At 33.7% G+C, this 22920-nt stretch overlaps 2 protein-coding genes across 2 annotated transcripts; one reads left to right on the top strand and one right to left on the bottom strand.

The window, feature by feature from the left end:
* The first annotated feature begins 1213 nt into the window (after nt 1-1213).
* On the top strand, nt 1214-21200 carry LOC128983361 (uncharacterized). Its single transcript, XM_054402619.1, has 3 exons — nt 1214-1295; nt 17888-18022; nt 20591-21200. Exons 1-3 carry the CDS (start codon nt 1262-1264, stop codon nt 20821-20823), a joined length of 402 nt encoding a protein of 133 aa, XP_054258594.1. The 5' UTR covers nt 1214-1261; the 3' UTR covers nt 20824-21200.
* Nucleotides 14812-15215, bottom strand: LOC128983362 (cytochrome c-like). The gene has a single exon (XM_054402620.1). The coding sequence runs from the start codon at nt 15157-15159 to the stop codon at nt 14833-14835; it is 327 nt and encodes a 108-aa protein (XP_054258595.1). The 5' UTR covers nt 15160-15215; the 3' UTR covers nt 14812-14832.
* Nucleotides 21201-22920: the final 1720 nt, after the last annotated feature.

Consider the following 22920-nt stretch of genomic DNA (forward strand, 5'->3'; position numbering starts at 1 on the left):
GTCTTTGGCAATTACATTAATGTATCTGCAATCCTAAAATGCTATGGTAAGAGACGGAAACAGGTCCACGACGTAGGGGGTGATGAAGGAAGTAGTAAAGGTGGGCAGTGTTGAGTTTGGGAATGGATTAATGTATCTGCAATGCTAAAATGCTATGGGAAGAGACTGTAGACTGTAGGTTAAAATGATTCCATAGAGGCTAAAAACGAATTTTATTCCCTAAAGAGTAAAAATGCTACTTTAGACCCGCAACGCATGCATCAATGACGACTGTTTTCACTGCAGTATGACAAAAACAATATAATATGAACCATTGATGACTCCGCTCAATTTTGTGGATGCTTCTGCGAACGCCACCTAGTAGGTTAAATTAGCATAAATTGCTCAACTACTCCTAAATAGTAATATTTAGGGCATTTTTGTAAATACAAAAGTTGTTCCTTATTGTGTAAGCAACATTTATTGTAATAAAAGTAACTCGCTGTATATTACCGTTTTCGAGATATAAGCCCCCTATGAGTTTCGTGTAATAAATGCCGCTACCATTTTTAAAATGGCGGATTCTGAGGTTATGCCCACTCTGCCAAGCTGGCACCCAAGTGAAAAATGATAACCCACATAGTACCTACATGATCCCTTAGGGTGTTTTTCTATACATAAAATGCACACGGGAACCCCCCTAGCAAGTGGATTACTTGTAGTGTGGCATAAAGCATTTTGCACAGTCAATTGAGTGAGTTGGTAAAGGTATGAGCTCAGGAACTATCGTGTGTGAAAGCCTACTTCCTGGCCTTGAAGCGCAGTAATACTATAAAATAAAAATCAATAGTGAGTTAATAAAATAACTCAAAAAGCTTCACTACACATGATCACTAAAATCTTTTTAAATCCCTCTATATTACAACTTACATCTTAATTACAAAAAAAAAAAAAAACTAATGAAACCTAATTGTTATGTGTCGAAATCAAACAATGTTTAAAGTAATTCCCATTCATAACCATACTGCTTCAACATAATTCTAACCGGTAACGTGCTAAAGATGAGGCATTTCAAGGGGGGAGGGACTTCTCATATGGGGAACAAGGAGTGAATACCAACACTGTACACCAATTGCGCCCCCCCCCGTGACCTCCCCCTGACATATAGGGGGGATGCTGGGGGGGGGGTGGGGGGGGCAGTTTAGGGATGCAGGCTGCTCAGTTTGCGGCCGTCCAGGGAAGGGAGATTGTTGTTAGTGAAACACGATTACTGATTACCGGAATGATACCAACTATCTTTGTCTTGTGGATAGCAGGTAATTATTTATAAATTTATAAATTGTGTCATGCAATTAATTGTGTATTTTTTGATAAGTGAAATTTACAAATTTAAATTATTATTTGTGAGTTAATTGATTTTACAGCGTTTTACTTATACTTTATATTGATATACGTTTTACTTATATAATATTTTTCAATTGATATGCAATGTGTTCAGTTCTATATTTTAGTAATATTCGTAACTATTTCCTCATTAAAAATAAATTTACTATAATCAAAACCGATATTAAAATCAATTTTAAATACCAGTAATTTAAAGTATCAATATCTTTAAAAATTGTAGCTATGTACTTAAAATTTTTAAATATATGTTTATAAAAAAGCTTTCATGTTAAATTTAATTATCATTCAACACAGTATTTTGGTTAATTATGGTATGTATTTTTATTTTATGTTTAATTTTCATGTAGCATTATTAGTGAATCAAACCTTGTTTGGCATTAAATTAGTGCAACTAATACTAAAACAATTTTATTTTATAATCATTAGCTTCTATGATATAAAAATGTATAAACTCAGAGCTTTAGTAAGTACACAATTTTTGCACAAATAATATTATCATATTTTATTTCATAAACTGTTATACATCTCCAAAGGGTGATAGTGAAAAATTTGATTGAAAATAATGAATATTTAATCATGTTTTGGAAAATGGAAAGGAAAGAGCATATTTCAGTTTGTCGCTCATTCATCCACTAATTCAATCACCTTCAAATATAATGCAAATATAATTGTAGGGGGTCGTATATCTTATATAATACACCAGTTCTCTTCATCTAATACACATAATTATTTTTACGTGATGTTTTTTTTTGTATACATGTTAACGAGTGATCCAAATCACTAATTATAAATTATAAATTAACAAACTGTCATTTTAGATTGTTAGAATTTGAGCCTAGAAGTCCGTGTGAAAATATATAATAAGTTTTGTTGATTCAGCCAAATAATATCATTGATATTCAAATGGTTAATGCTATGCTCTCTACTTCTTATCAGTTGCTCTCCCAAAACATTAACCAATAACTCTAATATGAACATTAAAATTGTCAGATTATGGATGGATGTCGATGTTAGTTCCCTGTAAAATACCATAATGTAAACGAAGATAAGACGTACACCAGTATGATAAAAAATGTTCCAGTCCACTTCTTTAACTTTTAATCATAGGTTATCTGTAATTTAACTTCATTAATGAAGAGATGTTGTGAAAAAGCAGAATTGTTCTGCTCAGAATTGTTGTTGAAAAGTGCTTGCATGGTAAAACCTTTTTATCATTATTTAGTATTGTTAGACAAAAGTTAGCATTGCATTTTCAATTTAAACATGATACATAATATTTACACTATACTCTAAATGCTTAGCTTACTAAAACACCAAAGCTGTTAAAAATTAACCATTATCCGCAGAATACATTTCCTCAACCCCTCCCAAAAAGATTTGTTACGGAAGGATCGATTTTCAATCACTAGAACAGGATTTCCATTTAGTTTGACAAAAACTCAATTTCAACGATTCCCATCAAATATCAAGGATTTCGGGAATACCAACGTTTTGCAGGAGAGAGGAATGGGGTAGGGGGACAATTCCCCCTCTGCAATGTCAGCATCAGTGTTCATTTATATGGATGAGGAAGGTACCTGGAGAGTTCTCTAGCCCTTGTTCTCAGTCAAGAAATTCCCCACTTTAGATGAGAATTAGCATTCTTTATTCAAATCTCTTTCAATTTCTTAAAGCGAAATTTGCATAGGTATTGTTTCAACACGTTTGTAACTGATTTCTAAGAATTTTCCCAATAATTGTGTTCAACTTTTGATATTATTTAGTTTACGGTGTTTCAATTTGAAATGTAACAATTATTTATTTATTTTCTGGTATTCAATGTAGGTTACTGTTTAAAATTTGATTAGTTTTTATTTATTAATTCCAAGAAAGTAATGAACTATTAAAATTAAAATTAGCAAAATAAAGGACTTAAAAAGAACTGATGGAATCTGGCCTTCGTTGAAGCACTCTAGAGAATTTGCTAATTAAGTTTGACCTTTGCTCTAGAGTTGCCTTTGAGGATTCATTTCATTTTACATATTTTTCCTTGTTTAATGTGAACTAGTGTACATGTTGCTCGAAATCAAGCAATTGCAAAGAAGTACAGGAGTTATTTATAAACAAATAACTTGTTTAGAAACTAATAACAGTCATAATATCCGATGATTTTAAAAGAGTGAACTAAATAGGTAGTTTTTAGTAGTCAACTAATGGAAATACTCACAGTTTACATAACAATCCTATTCCAGTTTAAAGAGTTAATTTATAACAATCAACCTGCCCATGGACGGGAAAAGGTAAGCTTACAATTTAAGTCTACGTAAAAAGGCTGTCAAATTTTATAAAGTACCGTACCTAAGTTATTTAGCCAATTTGTAGACAATAAGGTGTAGGCTACTTTAAACTCTACTCAAAAACTGGCAGAACTCTGAAATGGTGTCATTTATCACATGCTTACTCATATGACAAATCCTTAAAATAAAAATTTTATAATTTATATCATTAAACACAAACTAACATCCAAAACTATACACATATTTAATACAACATAGATAATTTACACATTGACTGTTTACAATTAACATGTGTTCTTCTTCTCACTTTTAATTTTGCTTCGCAACGGGAAAAATCTGTTTCATAATCATTGAAAATAGATTTATAATAAATAATCTATCATTAAAGTTTAAGATTAAATAAACCTACCAAATAGTTATTTTATTTTTCTGGATCAGCTGTCTGAAATTGTAAAATAAAATAGGCATTTGACAGTTCTGGTTGTTTACATTAAATGTCAAAGCAAATGTAAACATGGTGAATTTTCTCATGCTTCCATGGAGACCAATTAATTATTAATATTTAATTTCTGACAACAGCTGGAGTTTCAAAACAATGTTTGTTTCCCATGTTAATCTTATGGAGAAATACGAAACTTTAAAGGGCCCCAGGGCCTCACTCTCTAATTATTTACCTAAAAAGAAAGTTTCCTGCACAACTTCACGTGACGCTCTTTCCAACGACACCAAAAACATGTCAATCGGTTCAGTAGTTTCGGAGGAGTAATTGTCACAAAAAACCTGCTTGCGTATTAAAAAAGTAGATAGATGAACTGTAGAAATGTAATTGTATAAAAATCGTAGTTAAATAATTGATTGTGAATCCTGATCCAAATTTAATAATTGATATAGTACTATGATTTTTCATCGTTCTACTTGGTAATGTTTTAATCTCCTTAAACCCTATCAAACATGAGTTTTTTTAGATATCATCATTAATTGATAGTCCAAAAAGAAATGCAAGAGGTGCAAAATCGACCTTGCTAGATCAAAAACCAGTATCTTTCAGATTTGAAGGCAACCACCAACCTCTTGCTAACTTGCTAACTTTCCTAATGGTAAAAGACAGGCAGTTGAACTTTACCTTAACAAACTCTTTGTAAAAGAGTCTTTGACATTAAAAAACTTAGAAATAAAATAAATCTAAAGGACAATAGAACACTATTACCTTTTGTGCAAAACTTAGGTATTGCCAACAAATGAACTGTAAAAACCTCAGTTTTTATGCTTAATCTCATCCTAAAACAACAATTTAAAGTGATTCGATTTTTCGAAACCAGTAGCAAGACTCAAAACCTGAGTTTTCATAAATTTGAACCTACATTTTAATTGATTAAAATATTTGATCCCAGATTATTTTAAAGATGTTTTAAGTGTACAGGGTATTTCTTTCTTTCTTCTGTGGTATAGGAAATATTGCAATCTGAATAATTTTAATTGGAAATAAACCAATGCTTGTGCAATTTGTATGACTAGAATTACGAGGCTAACATAGTGTCTCATCCTGAAAGAAAATACATTTTCCATTACTCAGTGACTATCTAATCATAAACAATAAATTTTTTTATTCAAATTACTCCAAAACATTGAGGTAAGAAAGCCTTTCAAAGAACAAACATTGTTTTACATGAGTTTGTTTATGCTGTCTAGGCCCTTGACAATGACAGCTGGGGGGGGGGGGTGGAATTTGGTGAAGGGGGGGAATTCCCGCCCCCTCAATAATCGATCCCTTAACTTGATTGTCAGTCTGACCCTGAATATGAGGCTGTAGCTGCCCTGGGGTCAAAATTCTTGATTTTCCCCTGATTTCTTGATTGTTCAAGGTAACCAGCTAAAAAATAATTCCCTGTTTCGTCATCATTTAGGATAACGCTTTTAAATTACGAATTAGATAATTAAACTTCAAAGGTAGAAACATCTCACTCTAACTTCATATATTTGTTAAAAATGTAATTAGATTGGTAACTAATTATTCATTTTCAAAGTGCTACCGGTTTATACTATTCATCACTAAATTGAAGTAACGAACTAATGTTAATTTTCCTTATTTCAATCATTCAAAGACATTTAAAACTAAGTATCACTTGATGATGTGTGCTTTTGAAAGATTTGAGTTGTTAAACATCCTTAATTTAGTTACGGGATTAAATTCTTCAATTTTCATAGGTAGAGATTATTAGAAATAACATCTAAAGAGATTCTTTAGATTTTAGAGGTAGATGTAGATGTAGATGTCTAAAATGTCAATATTTAATCCCTTTGGGGGTGGAATATTAATGGGTGGTATTCATAAAAGGGGTATTTCAGTTGTGGGAAAATAATGAGGATAGTCATTATAAAATGGCACACGTAAAAGTAAATTGGTACAGTAGCAGGAAAACATTCTGAAAATGAAATGAGACTTCTGCTCTGCCTGTTGATAAGTCTTTAACATCACACAAGCTTTTACAAATTAGAAGATAAATATAGTTTTAGTTGTTTTACTTACATTTTAATTACCTTTACAAACCCGTTTTCCATCCCTATAACACATTAGAATACCTCATTTTGATTTTATCGTCAAGAACATTGCAAACAATCAAATATTTATTACTGGAGCAATTTTTTACCATGAGTTCCAAGGAAATAGCTAATTCCTTTGATGGGAAATTCACTAGTATAAATCATTAGACCGAAACAAATACTGAAAAGTAATTAAGTGAAAAAATTTACAGACGAAGAGTTACAAAATTAGAAAATAAACACCAGAGATTTAGTGCAAATGAACAAAGTGAGTTCTGTAGCCATTACCACATTAACTAAGGGACAGAGTTTTTGGGCATTTCTCCAGACACCTCTTACCCTCTTTGTCAAGTTATTTATTATCTTCTCTTTGGTGTTAACGTTCTATTTAATTACGAAAATGTACAATTAACTTCATCGCTGATAAAATTGAGCGTTGAAATAAATCGGTTTAATAGGTGTTATGTTGACGGCATCTATGACACTATCTGTAGATAATTTTTATTTTATTTTTATATTACCTAATTTAACTGTGATTGATTCGCTTTTGATTTTTTTTTATGGTTTAAAACCCAAAAAGTGTGATGTTGTGACAAAATCCACACTAAGATACTCGCTTTATTTAACGAAAACTAAAAAAATATTGTCACTATATCTCTCTTTATTATCTTTTGAATTTCCTACCTGAAGAAATATAATGGAGTGATTTTCTTAACCATATGCATGACTGGCTTGTGAATGAAGCCTATTGTAACAAATACTATTCACGATTTTCTCTCAGACTAATATCTTCCTTAAAATGGTTTACAATACCTGCATTTAGTAGTCCTTTGTTGCTGATTTAGGCAACTAGTTTCGGTTCTTGTTTTGAACCATCTTCAGGGCTGAAGGAGTCAAGTGATCACTTCATTCGAAGGTCGTTAACAGAGTTCAATATATGTTTTGTATATGTTTTATTTATTGAACTCTGTTAACGACCTTTGAATGAAGTGATCACTTGACTCCTTGAGCCCTGAAGATGGTTCAAAACAAGAACCGAAACTAGTTGCCTAAATCAGCAACAAAGGATTACTATATGCAGATGTGTCAGAGTGCTGATACCGTTTATTTAATATATTTTCCAATAATTCCATAACATTATGCCTATTACTACAAAAAAGTTTATTTTATTATAGTGTAATGGAAGCTACACAAGTTACACAAAACATTACTGTACAGGGAAAGCCTAATTGAAATTTCTACTGAAGCTTGGTCGATTACGTGGTCAATTATGATGATTGAAATATGATGATGCAACAAGCTCGTTATGATGTGATGATATGATGATAGAGACAAACTGCTCCATTATCACCACTTTCATCCCCCATTCCCCCTTTTCTTCCCCTCTCCAGCAATGTATCACTTTCCCGCTCATTGATTCCAGACAGGAACTGTTGATTCAGCAAGGAGAAAAATTGAAGATCCCGGTGTGGTAGAATGGCTTTCTGTGAAATGTTTTTATTTTGGAATGTTCTATACTGAATTATTGACTGCAGTAATATTGTATATTAAAGTCAACACAAATTTTGTTCACGATGTTTCTTTACACATTATCATGAAAAACGAAACTTGCAAAGTTTTTGAAGTACCTAGGCCATATAAATGTTTGAAATAGAGCTAAATTTTTATATTTAAACTTCTGCGAATTTATTTTGTTAATTTCAAACATTATAATGATATTTAAAGTTGCCTCTTGATTTCTAACTTTATTGTATGTTCTAAGATTTCTAATAATTTGGTCACGTAACAAATTATTAACTTAACTAAGTAAAAACTATTCAGAAAGTGAACTGATCAAATTAAACCCATTTTTAGACCATACAGGATAGTGAGAAACTTCATAAAATAAATAGTTTTACATCAGAACGACATAAAATTAACTCTCCTAGCTATCGTCCTTTTTTAAGATTATTAAAATATATAGTCATTAATACTACTAGATAATTACATTTGATGCCTGTTTATTTGCTATACAAAGTATTTAATCAGTAAATGAGAACTGTTATTATCTTTGAGGCATGTGGAACGCAGCACGGCATGCTCAGAGAGGGATTAAGAAGGTATTTAAACTGTAGGCTAATTGGAATACTCGCTCCCATTCTGATAAGTTATTAAATTTTGAAAATAGAAAATGATCAGCTGTAGGTTAACTTTTTATTAAAAAGCCTACAATTTGTTAAGCATGTCATTTTCTACCTAGCTCTTTTTTTGAAATAGTTGATGTGACCCAGAAGATCCATATCTTATAATAAATAAAAAGTCTTATAACTTTGTCTTAGTTAAAAAGTTGGCGTATTTGACATAAATTAGTAATGTTCATACTAACACACTTTGTCTGTGGCTTCTCTACTACATCCATATGTTGTATTGGGTTTATAATTTCTCCGTAAGAAAATTATTTAGTGTAATATTCTCTTTACGATCTTGGAGTAAAACCGAACTCTCTCTACATGGGGTCATAACACGGTCTTGGGACATGTCCAACTCGACATGAAACGTCCAAGTTTGACAACATCAATGTTGGATCAATAATCCTTTTGAACCTTCTACTAAAGCAGTCAAGCTGTACTCTTCTGAATCTCTCTTCAGTTTTTTTGTGTAATTTTGCTGCATTTATTAAACCAAAACATTCTACTCGTATATTAACAACTTGACGAAGTGACACATCAAAATGTATTTTCTGGTGCTTAAAACAAGATGAGGAAACTATTGTTACATTTTAGGTTTGAGAGTAGAGTTTGTTTTGCAAGAGTTTTAAGTTAAATTACTGGACTATATCTCCAAAAAATATTGAATGACTTCAAGAGTAGGTTAAGAAGTTTTGTCGGCATTTCAACCGCAAAACACTGCATAAAGGAACAATGTTATCATGAATGAAAAATTATGAAAGCTAAAAGATTTGTAACATCTTAACCACAAATCAGAAAGAGTTTATAAAGCATACATTTCAAATTATCTTTTCAAACTACAAAGTTTAGATACAAATGTTTGAGGAGTTAGAAAAGTGTCTGGACGAATGCCCAACAGTTTTGTGCTTAGTGTAATTAACAGGGAGATGTCTGAAGTTTGCCTTTGTTTGCTCTCCTGACGCTAATTCTTTGGTGTTTCTTGTATCGTTTAAACGATTTGCCGTAAGAGATTTGTTTTATTTCAGCCAGGTTAGTTTCAAATTGTAACTGAAAAATGAATATGTCTTTTATGTTATTGATTAATCATAATATTGTAAAATTTTTTATAACAAGAAACGTTTTGGAGAGCAATTCTTTAAGCAAAAGAAAATTATGTTTTACTTATTCATCTGTGCATGGAACATTTCGAGGAAAGCCAGGAGTGATCCTAGAATGGATTGTAATAATATATTTTTAAGGGGTTATACCGGACTCGAACCCATAACATGACTACCTTAGTTCCACAGTCTATTACTTTTTAAAACTAAGCCCCTTGTACCTCCTTACCTTTGCTTTAAAATAATTATAATTGTTAGTTAATTTAATTATTACCTTTGTACCAATAACTAAGGATTAAATCATGCCTTGATGAGTTCAAATGAACTAAACACTAGTACATGATGTTGAAACTATCAAGAAGAAGAATGAATGATCTGTGAAAATACTAAAATTCTGTAATATAAACCAACTATTCTCAATTTTGTACAATATATATAAAAAAAATAAGAAACAACACAATACAGAGTTGAGGAAAGGTTTTCATTTAATTAAGCAATGCGACAAGGGCCCAGAGGTCAGACTGGGATTATATTTTCCGGTCTTTAAAGCTTTTTGCGAACACCAGCACATTTTACCACAATTTTACAGTTCATAAAATTTCACTCTTTGTGTTTTGTATTTTTGTTTTCTTTTAGGATTTCTTTATTTCGTGCATTTTTATTTTTTTAGTTAAGTATCAGTAAAATTTTGTACTTGGAATTACAATGTGTTTGTAAAAATAAATTATGGTATACCTATTCAAAAATACTTTTCAAAAAAAATATATATATATGTGTCGTGGCTCATCTTTTGCTTTGATTGGTATTTTGATACTAGAACAGACCTTCAAGACCTATGTGTATCGGAAAATTCATGAATAAAAGATAAAGAGAGAAAAATCTACTATTTAGCAATTAGTAAAAAATACACTTTAGTCAGATTTAGTCATTACCAGTACAAAAAATGTGATCTTTCTGATACTAAATTTTACTACAAATCGTCTAAAAGTTAAACTAGAAAATTCCATTATTTCGAAATGGATGTTGTTGTTTTAATTAAAAATATTGTGGTGTTAAATCATGACAGGAAAATTGGTAATTTTAATTTTAATCCTAAATGCAATGCTAATACTGTATTGAGGCCAGAGCGCCTTCATTCATGGGCCAGCAATTTGAAGTCACCATCCATATTGCCTACACCGTCTTGAACGGCGCTATATAGGTTCGTTTAGAACAGAAACGTTCACATCTACATATCAGAAACCATAAATAAAAACCATAAATCAAACCTATTTGTATATCACATATTATTAGTTAAATTTCAAGCAATTATTACAAAAAAGTATAAGTATTTCAGGAGCTAGTAAAAACTAATTGATAGTTGTTTACGCAACGATTGCGTAAAGACTATTAACGCAAGTTGCGTACACTACTTTACCTACGACCGAATAATACCTTTATAGGCCTAATAAATACGTTACTTGTTTTCAGGGAATAGATTCTGCTAAATTTACCAGCATTCTTGCCATAAATACTGTATCAGGTACAATTAGGGAAATATTGCATTTTTTGACAACTGAATAATATAGTGAAACAGTTAATTATTTACAGTTAGATCTCAGCATCGAATATATTTTTGTCAACACTTAATTATTAATCGACGCATTAAATAAAACTATTAGCTTGGTCATTTCAGATACAGTACAATATTGTATAGAATACTAGCTGTACCCGCGGGCTTTGCCCCGTTTTACTTCATAAGTGAGCTCATTCGCATGGTTCAATCACGTCCTGGTTGAAGTTCGTTCGCTACGCTCACTCACCTTTAGGTTGAAGCTCGTTCGCTGCGCTCACTTGTCTTCAGGTTAGCTCGTTTGCTACGCTAACTCGCCTCCAGGTTGAAGTTCGTTCGCTACGCTCACTCACCTTTTGGTTGCAAATTAGATGTCTGTAGTCATAAATTTAAAAAAATAATAGTGTGCTGCACCCTGTTGGTAATCCTTGTAACTTAAATGCTAATTGCACATCATAGAACAGAACCAACTTGTTTAATTGAAACAGATGTTAGGATTCATTAATTCCATTTAAATATGAGTACTCATAAGGTTAACATGGGAAACTCCAGAGCCACTGGGGCGGAGCCCGAGAGTCCGATCAGAATAAAAATAGCTTAGTTTTCCTATTTAATGCCTAAAGAATCAGTGTACCAAATTTCAGCTTCCTAGGTAAATGGGAAGTGGGAGAATTAGTGATGAGTGAGTCAGTGAGTCAGTGAGGGCTTTGCCTTTTATATATAGACTAGCTGTACCCGCGGGCTTTGCCCCGTTTAACTTCATAAGTGAGCTTGTTCGCATGGCTCAATCACGTCCTGGTTGAAGTTCGTTCGCTACGCTCACTAACCTTTAGGTTGGAGCTCGTTCGCTGCGCTCACACGTCCTGGTTGAAGTTCGTTCGCTACGCTCACTCACCTTTACGGTTGGAGCTCGTTCGCTGCGCTCACTTACCTTCAGGTTAGCTCGTTCGCTACGCTACCTCGCCTCCGGGTTGAAGTTCGTTCGCTACGCTCACTCACCTTTTGGTTTCAAATTAGCTGTTGTCAAATATTTAAAAAAAATAGTAGTGCTGCACTCTGTTGTTAATCCTTGTAACTTTAATGCTATTGAACATCATAGAACAGAACCAACTTGTTTAATTGAAACAGCTGTTATGATTCATCAATTCCATTTAAATATGAGTACTCATTGGCTTAACATGGGAAACTCCAGAGCCACTGGGGCGGAGCCCGAGAGTCCGATCAGAATAAAAACCACTTAGTTTTCCTATTTAATGCCTAAAGAATCAGTGTACCAAATTTCAGCCTCCTAGGTAAGTGGGAAGTGGGAGAATTAGTGATGAGTGAGTGAGTCAGTCAGTCAGTGAGGGCTTTGCCTTTTATATATATAGATTGTAGGGGATTGTAAGTGCGAAGTGAACATGTGAAGTCACTCAGGGGGCGCTCTGTTTTACTGCCAGGGGTTGTAAAATAGCAATAAACCGAGCAGTTTGCCACCCCCACTGTGAGATAACGTTTTACCCTTTAAACATCAGGTGTTTGCTAAATTCGAGAGGTTTTAGACCCTGGAGCTTTGGCACAAAACACATTATTATGCTTTAGCATGGCTTGAAATAATTGATCGATGCTAGTAATTATTTTATTCATAATAGTTATAGGAAGTGTGCGTTGGAGTATTTAAACAATTTTGCTAGTAAACGTTATAATGTTTGAATAATATTTTCAAATGGCAGATATACTTTGGAACCAGTTTTAACAAAATATTTTGAGGCTGTAAATATTTTCAGTTTTATAAATAGTAATTTTTCCAATACTTAAACAATTATTTGTGTATATCAACCTTAAAAATTTAATTTAATTGATTGACGATTCCTTATTAAATTTCCTTTGCAAGGATGTTAAATATACTTCTTGTATTTAACTTATGTATCTATGCATTTTCTATGAGTAAAACAATCATAGTAAACGCAGAATCAGTTGCTTCATGTTTTTAATTAATTTGGAATATACCCTAGCATAAGAATTAATACTAAATAGTCTAAAATCAGACACACTAGTAGTCAATTTCAGTATTCAGTAAGCCTGTTACATAGCGCCGCGCCTTGCAGTTAAGTGTAGGCTATATAGACACAGACTTCAAATTGCTGTTCAATGATTGAAGGCACTCGGCCTCCATACAGTGTTAGCATTATATTTATGTTTATTACGATCAAAATTACCATTAGTAGTTCCTGGCATTAATAGTTCCTAGTAATGGTTTGTACCTGAAAAAAGAGTATTTTTTTCTACAGCTAAGGTGGATTTAAATTTGTATTTGTCCCTCCTTTGTAAAAGGCACTCAATTTTGAAAACAATTAATTTGAATAAAATTGTACCATCAATAAAATAATACTGTCACATCATAGACTGAACTGTCACAATTGAAAGGTATTACAGCTGTTTAAAAGTGTTAACTTAGACCTGTAATCCAGCCACTAGGAGGTCACAAATTGTGGATATTTATAGGCACACACTGTGGATGCGATCCTCCCTGGTGTGGATTAACGTCCGCACGAGTGAGTACTACGACTATCCGCAGTACTATCCTGATAATTAGACCAATTCGTATATACCAAGGAAAATGTGGTTCGGATTCCACTATAAACTAGGTCCCTTAGTTGCCATTAGCTGTATGGGCTATTAATTAACAGCTGTGTCTAAGGAATGTCAGCCTTAGTCACTAACAAGAGTACGAGATCGCGCCACTCATCCTACACTCATCTCCATTCATACTTGGCTTAAAATACCTACTATGTATGGTTGCCATTTCATTGAACAGTATTGAATAGTATATTGGAAATCTCTCGATGTTTAAAATATTGTAAACAGCGCCAACAGCTGCGAAATACAAGGGTGGATATCAGTCAGCGAACCTATTATTAGGGCAGTTTACCCCAGCAAAGTGGCTGTTTGCCAAAAGTCAGTTTTATTCTCTCCGATTCCCGGAAATATCGACATTCATTACATCTCCACCGTGTAATCTGGTCGGTAAAATGCCGCTAGAATTTATGGCTTTATTACAAAAACCATTCGTTTCATCCTCTAAAACGAGATAAGGGGTTGACGCGGGGAATTTATTGGGTTCGCCGCGTTTTATTGGTGGATTTATATTCTGTCGCTCTGTAGAATAATTAATTAAATAACATAGAAAATTCCAAGGATGAATGTATGTAAATTGATTAAATATTTCTAATGCAACAAATGTTTTGATGGACCAATGATCAAGGGTAGTTAAGTACGATTTAAAACCACGTGAAAAGCTGTATTTGTTTGATAATCGGAACCTACTTGCTTTAATTCCTCCAACGTCCCATAATACTAGTTCAAACATCTTCTAGTCTGATTAGATTGATTCCAATTAGTTCTAATCGAGTCTAATGTTGTTGTTCTAAGGAATATATAGTGTCTAAGGAATATCGGCCTTAAGTCACTAACAAGACTACAAGATCACGCCACTCATCCTACACTCATATCCATTCATACTTGGCTAAAAATACCTAATTTGTATGGTCATTTCATTTAAAAGTATTAAAGTGTTGTTCGAATGCTTGGTTATCCAAATGTAGGCAAGTAACTTTTACGCAATAGCCTAAAAGCAATGCTAGAGAGTATACTGATTGGTACCTATGTTCAAACAATATTCCCCACAAGAAAAATGCTTACACATATTATTACGTAATCAAATTCATTTTCCAAAGGAATATTTTACATAGTTCAAACCTACAATTTTAACTGTATATCCTTCATTTCAACATCACTCCTTCACTTAGTTAGTTACTCCTTCACAATAGCATCCTTCACTTAGTTGCATCCTCCAGGTAGGCTATCAAGTCCGCTCGCTCCTGTTCCTTCTTGATGCCCGCAAAGATCATCTTCGTCCCAGGAATGTACTTCTTCGGGTTCTCCAGATACTCAAACAGCGTCTCTTGGCTCCAGACGATGCCTTTGGTGACGTTTGCATCGGTGTAGGCAAACCCAGGAGCTTGCCCTGTCTGTCTACCCAGCAGGCCGTGCAAGTTAGGCCCAACTTTGTGTTTTCCCCCCTTTTCCACCGTGTGACATTGAGAACACTTCTGTACAAACACTTTCTTCCCTTTCTCAGCATCTCCGGGAGGAATAACCATTTTGTTTAGGATTTACTATAAACGTTTTGATTTAAAATTTTGTTTACAAGCAAGTCACGTTTGTTTATTGTGGAAATCAGCTGCTCTTAAATTTAATTTACGGATGGAATAATTGTACAGTAAGTAGGTGGAGAGGTCCTTGAAAAACAGATAGACTTATAACAAGTACTAGGCTCTACAAAAAAAACATTAGGAGAGTAATACAGCTTTAACCGTAAAATATCTGCCATTTCAAAAACCTGTTTCGTTGGTTAATTTATTGTAATGCTTAATTTTACACCTAAAAACTAAACTTTTGGTCTTAGGAACCAATATCTAAATCATAATGAGAGCAACAGTTAGCATCAGAATTAAATCCAGATAAGAAACCAGTATTGCCATTGACAAAAAATATAACTTTTTAATTGGCTTATCCATTTTTCTAGACGATAATAAATTAGTATTCTACCATAAGTTCTAGTACAGTAAGAAAAGTGGTTATGACAAGGCGAAAACGGGTTGTATTCGTATGTTAAAACGTTTATATTTTTGTCTCCTTGTTAGGCTCCAACAACATAACGACTTGATTATCCATTCAAAAGGTAATCTCTGGTTGCTCGTTAATCTTGCAGTTAAACTATAACACAGGAGAGGAAGAGAGGGGAGAGAAGAAGAAGAAGAAGAAGAAGGGCTGGTGACAGCCACAATGTAACGATAATTACTCACTATCCATTTATTATTCCACCCTTCCCTTAGTGGATGATGCTTGAGTGAAAATGGATTTCTCTGAATCGAATTTCGAAATATACGGGAATCTAAAGATAGGAATCATAGTGGTATGGATATGTGTAGGAGAATTTCCATTTGGAAAATAGCTATTACCGTTGCTGGCAAAGTAAGAGCTGGGACAGATTTACTTTTTCATTTTTTTAAATCCCCATAGAGCAAAAACACTACTCGTGAAAATTACTACCTATATTTTTGCATAGTTTTACCTATCTTCACATTCACGCCCAAATGTTATCAAATTTGGACCAAAATTACTCAATTTCTCGTTTTTACGAGTGTATATTTTTGTGCATGTGTATGTTAATAGTATGGTATAAAATAAATACATTTATCATATTATGCATAAACAAGCAAACTAAAACATACTTTAAGTATAAAAGTCTTGTGGGTTTTCTCTTAACTTAATTGTACAACAATGCTTCAATATGTTTTTAGTTATACACGATAAATGCAATACAAATTGACATTTTAATCTTTTAAAGGTCAAATGTAAAAAAAACAATTTCTGAAAAAGATTAACGTTCCACTAACCCAATCTCTCTGGTTCGAGTTTGCGCACCCCGTTTATAAAGTTTATCTCGTCATATAAATTTATTTATGCCAAATTATATCAAAATCGGACCAAAATTGCACGAATGTTCATAAAACTGAAAAAGTATTTCGGTCCCAGCTCTAGGTCTTACCGTGCTACCTACGGTGTTATCTTTCTCCGTATAGGGGGATTTACTAAAATGTGTAATAACTTGTTTATACCATTTTGTAGCAGACATTGTAAACACATCCAGTTTATAGAGTTTTTTACAGCTCATCTCACTAAACGTCCTCCGTGTTCATCACCATAAACTTTACACCCCTGTTACAGACAATTTTGTCTCTTTTTTATTTGGAAATAAAACCAAGATGTGGGCTTAGCATTGGTGTAGTCTGTAGACAAAATGTAAACACATTTTATTTCATAGTGTATTACTAGATGGGCTCCTCGCTCAGTTTGATGTAGCCATCAATATTTTGTATATGTTTAAATCACGCATTCAATAGAGAAGAGTGATTGAATTATGACGAAATGCTTTATTAGAAGGGTTATTTTTTACTCGCAACCACATATCATTTTATTGCTAGCTGAGGAGGTTCATCTACGTAAAATAGGTTTCTTTTCTTTACATACCTCTGTTTTTTATTGACAATTATTATTAGCTTAAAGTAAGCTTCGAACCGCCGGCATTGCCACATATCACGAAAGCTCTAACAAAATAAGTCGTCTACTTAGTAGACACTAGTTTTCTATTTGTATAGTTTTTTGTATATGTAAAAATATCATCGAAAAATTGTAAGTTGAACATTGAAGGGTTGAGGCTGAGCTATTGGTTTTGGATTGTGAATTCTGTCGTAACAGTTCGGGCTCAAGTCCTACTGTGATAATACATTAACCAGATGATCCTGAAGCACACTTCAAGCTGTAGAGCAACCTATCTAGAAAACAATGAAGAATATGTAAATCGAGGAAAAATATTTCTACATTGGAGAACTATATCTCCTAAAAGCCATTTGTCGAAAATTCTCATCTTAAAATCTAGATATAATCGAAACCTACTCCTAGACATCCAGGTGCATAGGAGTTATGAATTGAATAGTAGGCATAGTAAAATAAATAAATAGTAGGCTATGTTTAAACAATAATAAATTATCAAAAGTGTTCTTATCGTCATCTCAGGGCGATCGTAGTTTCAAGTCAAATTGTTTCCAAAAGCCATGAAAGCTTTAGTCCACGACCACCCATTTGATCAAATCACTCAATATTATGACTTATACCTTACCTAACCTAACCTGAATTCTTACACCCTGACTAACCTCCACTCTTAAGACACTGATATCAAAGAGGAAGTCAGTGTTTTTATTTTACTTTACATCACTGATACCTTTGATATTTTCTCTTCCTACACTATTTCTTATCATATTTCAGTGTTGTCTATCAGTGAGGGCCACAACCTGAGCTGTTACCAGTGTGTGAGGACCAGCAATACACAGTGTGGTCCAGAGTTCCTGCTCCCGTGTCCTTCCAATAAGGATCGCTGCGTCACACACATCACCAAAGACGGTGAGCGGACAATAAACTCGTACACTTTACTATAGTGTCATACGAATTATTTTATCAATGGTATTACGCTGACACTGACAAATCAGTGTGTATGTTTATGCGAAGATTAAGTAATGAGTGTTGAATGAAAGTTTATCTTCGTTACCTACTGAGATCAGCTGTTTATTTAGCTGACCATTATTAGTAAAATGATTAAAACCCAGGTTTAGTTTCTAACCATGTAAACAAATTCTGGTTTTACTCAGGGTCAAACCTGTGTCTTTTACGTTGCTAGGCAACCACTAAAAGCACTCAGTTAAATGTATGTCTGTTCTTTAATCGCGAAAATAGCTAGACTAAATTAGTTCAGATTTTGATCATAGATCCTGCAAAGTGGCAGCCTCGATTAATATTACATTCACCTTAGCACATTGGTCTCAAAGGTATGTGCGTGGATCGTATATTGATAGAGGATACGTGTTTTGTATCCTGAATATTTTAGAAGATCAAAGTGATAAGGATCACTATGTAGCAGGCCTGTTGGTAATCAAACTGTCATTAAATTGTTTACACACCAGGTTTATTTAACTCATGTCTCAGAAAAAAACTCATTTTTTAAATAACATTTGTATAGTTGTCATGTAACGAAGAGAATATGCAATAAGTTAGAAGACGTGAATAAATATTTACACACCGAGATACAATGAAGACATTTGAAATTATAATTGATCAAGTTCTTAGAAGTAATTTCACTTGCAGATTAAGCTACATTTGAGTTTACTTTATCACGTAGGGAACTCAATATTTCTTTGTTGGAGTGATACAATTTGGAACCTTTTTCATTAATTCACTACCACTAGTGGAATGTGGTTAGGTTAGGTTAGGGTTTTATAACTACCACTTCTATTACTAATAAACTATTGCTCTAAAAACTAGTGGTAGTAAACTAATGTAATATGTCCCAATTTGGCTATTCAAATATTCCAGTTTTGGCATTTACATTGCAGATTCCATCGTTAAAAGATTTCAGTTTGTCGAGGCTATCGTCTAGTTCACGAGACACTAATACTTCTTCAAATTTCGCCAAAAATACGTACTTTGGTGTTTTTATTTTCCAATATATCGTTCAAACTAATCGAGCATTACTTTATTTTCAATCAACGTATTGGGTGAAAAAGACTACGGGGAAAACTTCAAGAAAACCGGTCAAAAGCAGCTTCGTTTAACTTTCCAAGAGCGGAGTCAAGGGAGGAAACGAGGGGCAGCTTTTGATCATTGTTCAGCTCACCGAGTTGTTAGTTGTATAGAAGGGAGGACGGAAAGATTACAGAGAGGAGGCACCACAAATGAACGTTCTTTCTCATCAAACTTCTGATTTTCAGTCTTTTCATTAGAGTTTGGAAAAAATTGTGGGGATTTTTACTGTTTGTGAATGTTGTTATTGTTGTAGCTAACGTATTAGGTTCCAAGAATTGGTTAAAGTTTACAGTCCAGTTTCAATCCATTATTTCAGTGTTAGTATGTTATGTGTAATTTCCCTGCAAAGCTTGTTTAGAATTACTGCCCTATACTACATTTTATTAGCAAGCTAATGTTTTGCGTTGAATACAATACGTTAATAGGATAATAATAGGATAAATAAACAGAATCAACGCAATTACCAAAATTTACTTTCCATCTATCATTTAATTTGCCCTAGACTTCGTTAGGCAATTTTTTACAGAGTAAAAAAGTTCACATCAAAACTCTTGCAGTGAAAAGGCTGAAAATATTAAATTCTAAATTCCACAAGTACCTGCCTATTATGGAAAATAAAACTCTTGTAGAGAAAACTGAATACATTTTCAGTTTTGAATATTAATATCTTACATGCCAAAGTCTATTCCACATTTGGAATAATTGATGAAAAGACTTGGCCTGAGCAAGGCAGTAAGTTATGTTAAGTTATGCAGTAAGTTTAGGCATCTGGGATCCTCGTAATAGGGTTTAATGTTCATTTATATCTTTAAAAATCTTTACTTCCTTTATAGAACCTTTTTGTAAAATGTTGTAATTCTTCCTGGAATTTCTAGCCATTTCCGGGTTAACCACGATTAGAGTTGAAAAGTGCTAGGCTACCAGACGTTTCGTCCTTGTTTTGTAAGAGGCGTCCTCAATTGTTGGGTTTAGACAGTCTCAGATTTTCGAAAACTACCTCCATCTAAGCCAAACTACTGATGACGCCATTTCAAAGTAAAAGGATGAAACGTCAATCTACAACTTAAGACACAGTTGACGCTAAAAACAAACTACAGGCTCTAATGACAACGCCTAACCTAACCTAACGTAACCTATATAACCTAACCTAACCTAACAAACTACAGATTCTAATGACAACGCCTAACCTAACCTAACCTATATAACCTAACCTAACCTAACAAACTACAGGCTCTAATGACAACGCCTAACCTAACCTATATAACCTAACCTAACCTAACCTAACAAACTACAGACTCTAATGACAACGCCTAACCTAACCTAACCTAACAAACTACAGATTCTAATGACAACGCCCGTGAAAGCTTTAAAGATATGAACCTTCTGTTTCAGCCAGCACGGGCTACACTCTGAAGAGAGAGTGCGGCCTGGGACCTTGCACATTTGAGGACGAAGCGATCCACAAAGGCCTTGGAATCTTCGGCGACTGTGACACTTCCAAAGAGGAGTTCTTCTGCGTGTCCTGCTGCAAGACAACCGGCTGCAACAAGGACCTGGCCACGACACTAGCGCCGCCAACGGTCAGCATAGCAATCGCGGCGGCCGTCTTGGTACATCTGGCGTAGTGAACATGTGATCAGTGATGGACCTAATGTGTAACAATTAACATCAGCTGATAATTATCAATATTGTTTCACTTTGGCTAACAAATTGTGGAAGACAAGTGTGTTATCAAGTCGTTTAAGTAATGGATCAGACCCACCAGGATTTTTAATTACAATAACTTGAAAATAACAATTTTATAAAATTGACGTAGAAAAGCTTATACTGTGTAAATAATATTTTTTAAAGGCAAATTTTGTGTAATACGTCTACGATTAACAAAAATTGAAAGGTCCATAGCAAACTACAAAATATTGTCATACTTATCAAGTAAAGGATTAAAATGGTAAATAGATCATTTAGGGTTTATATTTTATAATTTACAAATATGGTAAAATGTCGTAATAAAAAAATCTAGATAAACAGTGGAAATAATGTGCTTAATTATTTTAACAATTTCGTTAGAAGTAAAGATTACAGTACTCAAAATATTATTTTTATACTCTAGAGTTAAGTTGTGCTCAATACTATCACTAGGTAATATGATACTATGTAATTAATAATAAGTCATAAGTCATAATTATATGTGTTTTGTAAATATTGTGTTTCACGTTGTTAAAAATGTATATTAGACATAGAAATTGTGATTGATTTTCATTTCACCCCTTTAAACATTTGTAGGTTAGAGTGAACCCCTAAAGTTAAATATTGAAAATATTCTAATGTGTTTAAAATTAATAAGTTCATACTTACAAAAAAAAAAAATCCGCCCATTAAAGTAAAAGATGTTAGTTGTTGAATTATGCAAAAGAAAGTCAATTAATTAAGCTAATTAGGTTTCGTTAAGATGATCCAAAAAGTCGTTGATTTACAATATAATACTGTAAAAATACAAACGTTTACGTACAAATACTTTCGTACAGTAAAATCCTAAATCAAAGTCCAGTATCGACTTTCATTGTTTTCCAGCGTGCTTTTCAATAACAAAAATCAAATAGAACTCAATCAGCATGTTAAATGGGTTTTGTTTGGAAGTGAGTGATTCGATAAAAACAATGCATTCCTGTTCAATACGAAACAGTCACAATTCAGTATTTACATCCATTGTATTCCAGTGAGCTTTCCAATTACTCCTTCGGTTTGGTTTTCAAACAATACAACTTGCTCGTGGATTAAATTAGTTTCTAAAAGTAATTTATTTCGGGTGAACAAAATTAATTTAACTTTTGTAATTAAAGCTATATTGAAGTTAACACGATTGGTAAATGTTTGCAAACAAAAAAATCGGATCCCCTGTAATATTTGAGAAATGTTTGCCATCTTTTTGAGACAAATAAAAATGTTGTGTGTGGGAACACCTATTTCAATATACTCAGATTCAGGTTCTCCTAATATTCCATTTTTTCCATTTCGTTTTGTCATAAGAGCCAGAAGCTCCCTGACTGCAAACCCGGTACCTATAATTAAACATACCCGGGCCCCATGATGTAGGCCGAAACATACGCACCGACCTTTGGCACACCATGGGAGGATGACTTAAGGTCATCAGACTCACCGGCTGCCGAAGCAACCCTTCGGAGAGAGGGTTGCCCCTCAATCCTAACCAGGGATACCGGCTACTTGTTTAAGCGTCACTCCACCTGGGTTCCCCAGGTACGAAACCCAGAAGAACCATAGTGGAATGCCCTGACGCATTTAGGGCAAGCAACACTCGGGACTTATCCAATCCCTGACAGGCAGAACCCGCCATCAAAGCCAGGAAGAAGGGGACCACCAGCTGGGGGGAACCCCAACCACCTATTTACTCCTAATATACGAAAAATGTTAAACGTTTTACAGATTTTAATAGAAAAGAAAATTTTAACATTAAGTTAGCTAATATGCCGACATCGCAAACTATAGAACTACATAGCCATCATAACTAAACAAATAAACACAGCAAAATATGTGTTGACTTGAAGATGTTTAAATTGTTGCAAACGGACTGACACACTTGGAACTTTATGTCTTCATTACAAAGGAAACGTGCTTGAGACGAAGTTAGTGCCTTTCTCAAATCAAATAACTCTTAACTTGATGTTTTCAAGACCGGAAGCAATTCTAGAGAGCACAATAAAGCC

The sequence above is a fragment of the Macrosteles quadrilineatus genome, unplaced genomic scaffold, assembly GCF_028750875.1.
Source record: "Macrosteles quadrilineatus isolate MER2022 unplaced genomic scaffold, UCM_ALF_1.0 Scaffold_1__1_contigs__length_201487025, whole genome shotgun sequence".
NCBI classification, from domain to species: Eukaryota; Metazoa; Arthropoda; class Insecta; order Hemiptera; family Cicadellidae; genus Macrosteles; species Macrosteles quadrilineatus.

What these genes read in the sequence shown, in the direction of transcription:
- LOC128983361 (XM_054402619.1), top strand. Translation starts at nt 1,262, where the DNA reads ATGATACCAACTATCTTTGTCTTGTGGATAGCAG. An exon ending in CTTTGTCTTGTGGATAGCAG is followed by an intron (nt 1,296 to 17,887) that starts GTAATTATTTAT and finishes ATCATATTTCAG; the next exon opens with TGTTGTCTATCAGTGAGGGC. An exon ending in CACACACATCACCAAAGACG is followed by an intron (nt 18,023 to 20,590) that starts GTGAGCGGACAA and finishes CTTCTGTTTCAG; the next exon opens with CCAGCACGGGCTACACTCTG.
- LOC128983362 (XM_054402620.1), bottom strand. Translation starts at nt 15,159, where the DNA reads ATGGTTATTCCTCCCGGAGATGCTGAGAAAGGGAAGAAAGTGTTTGTA.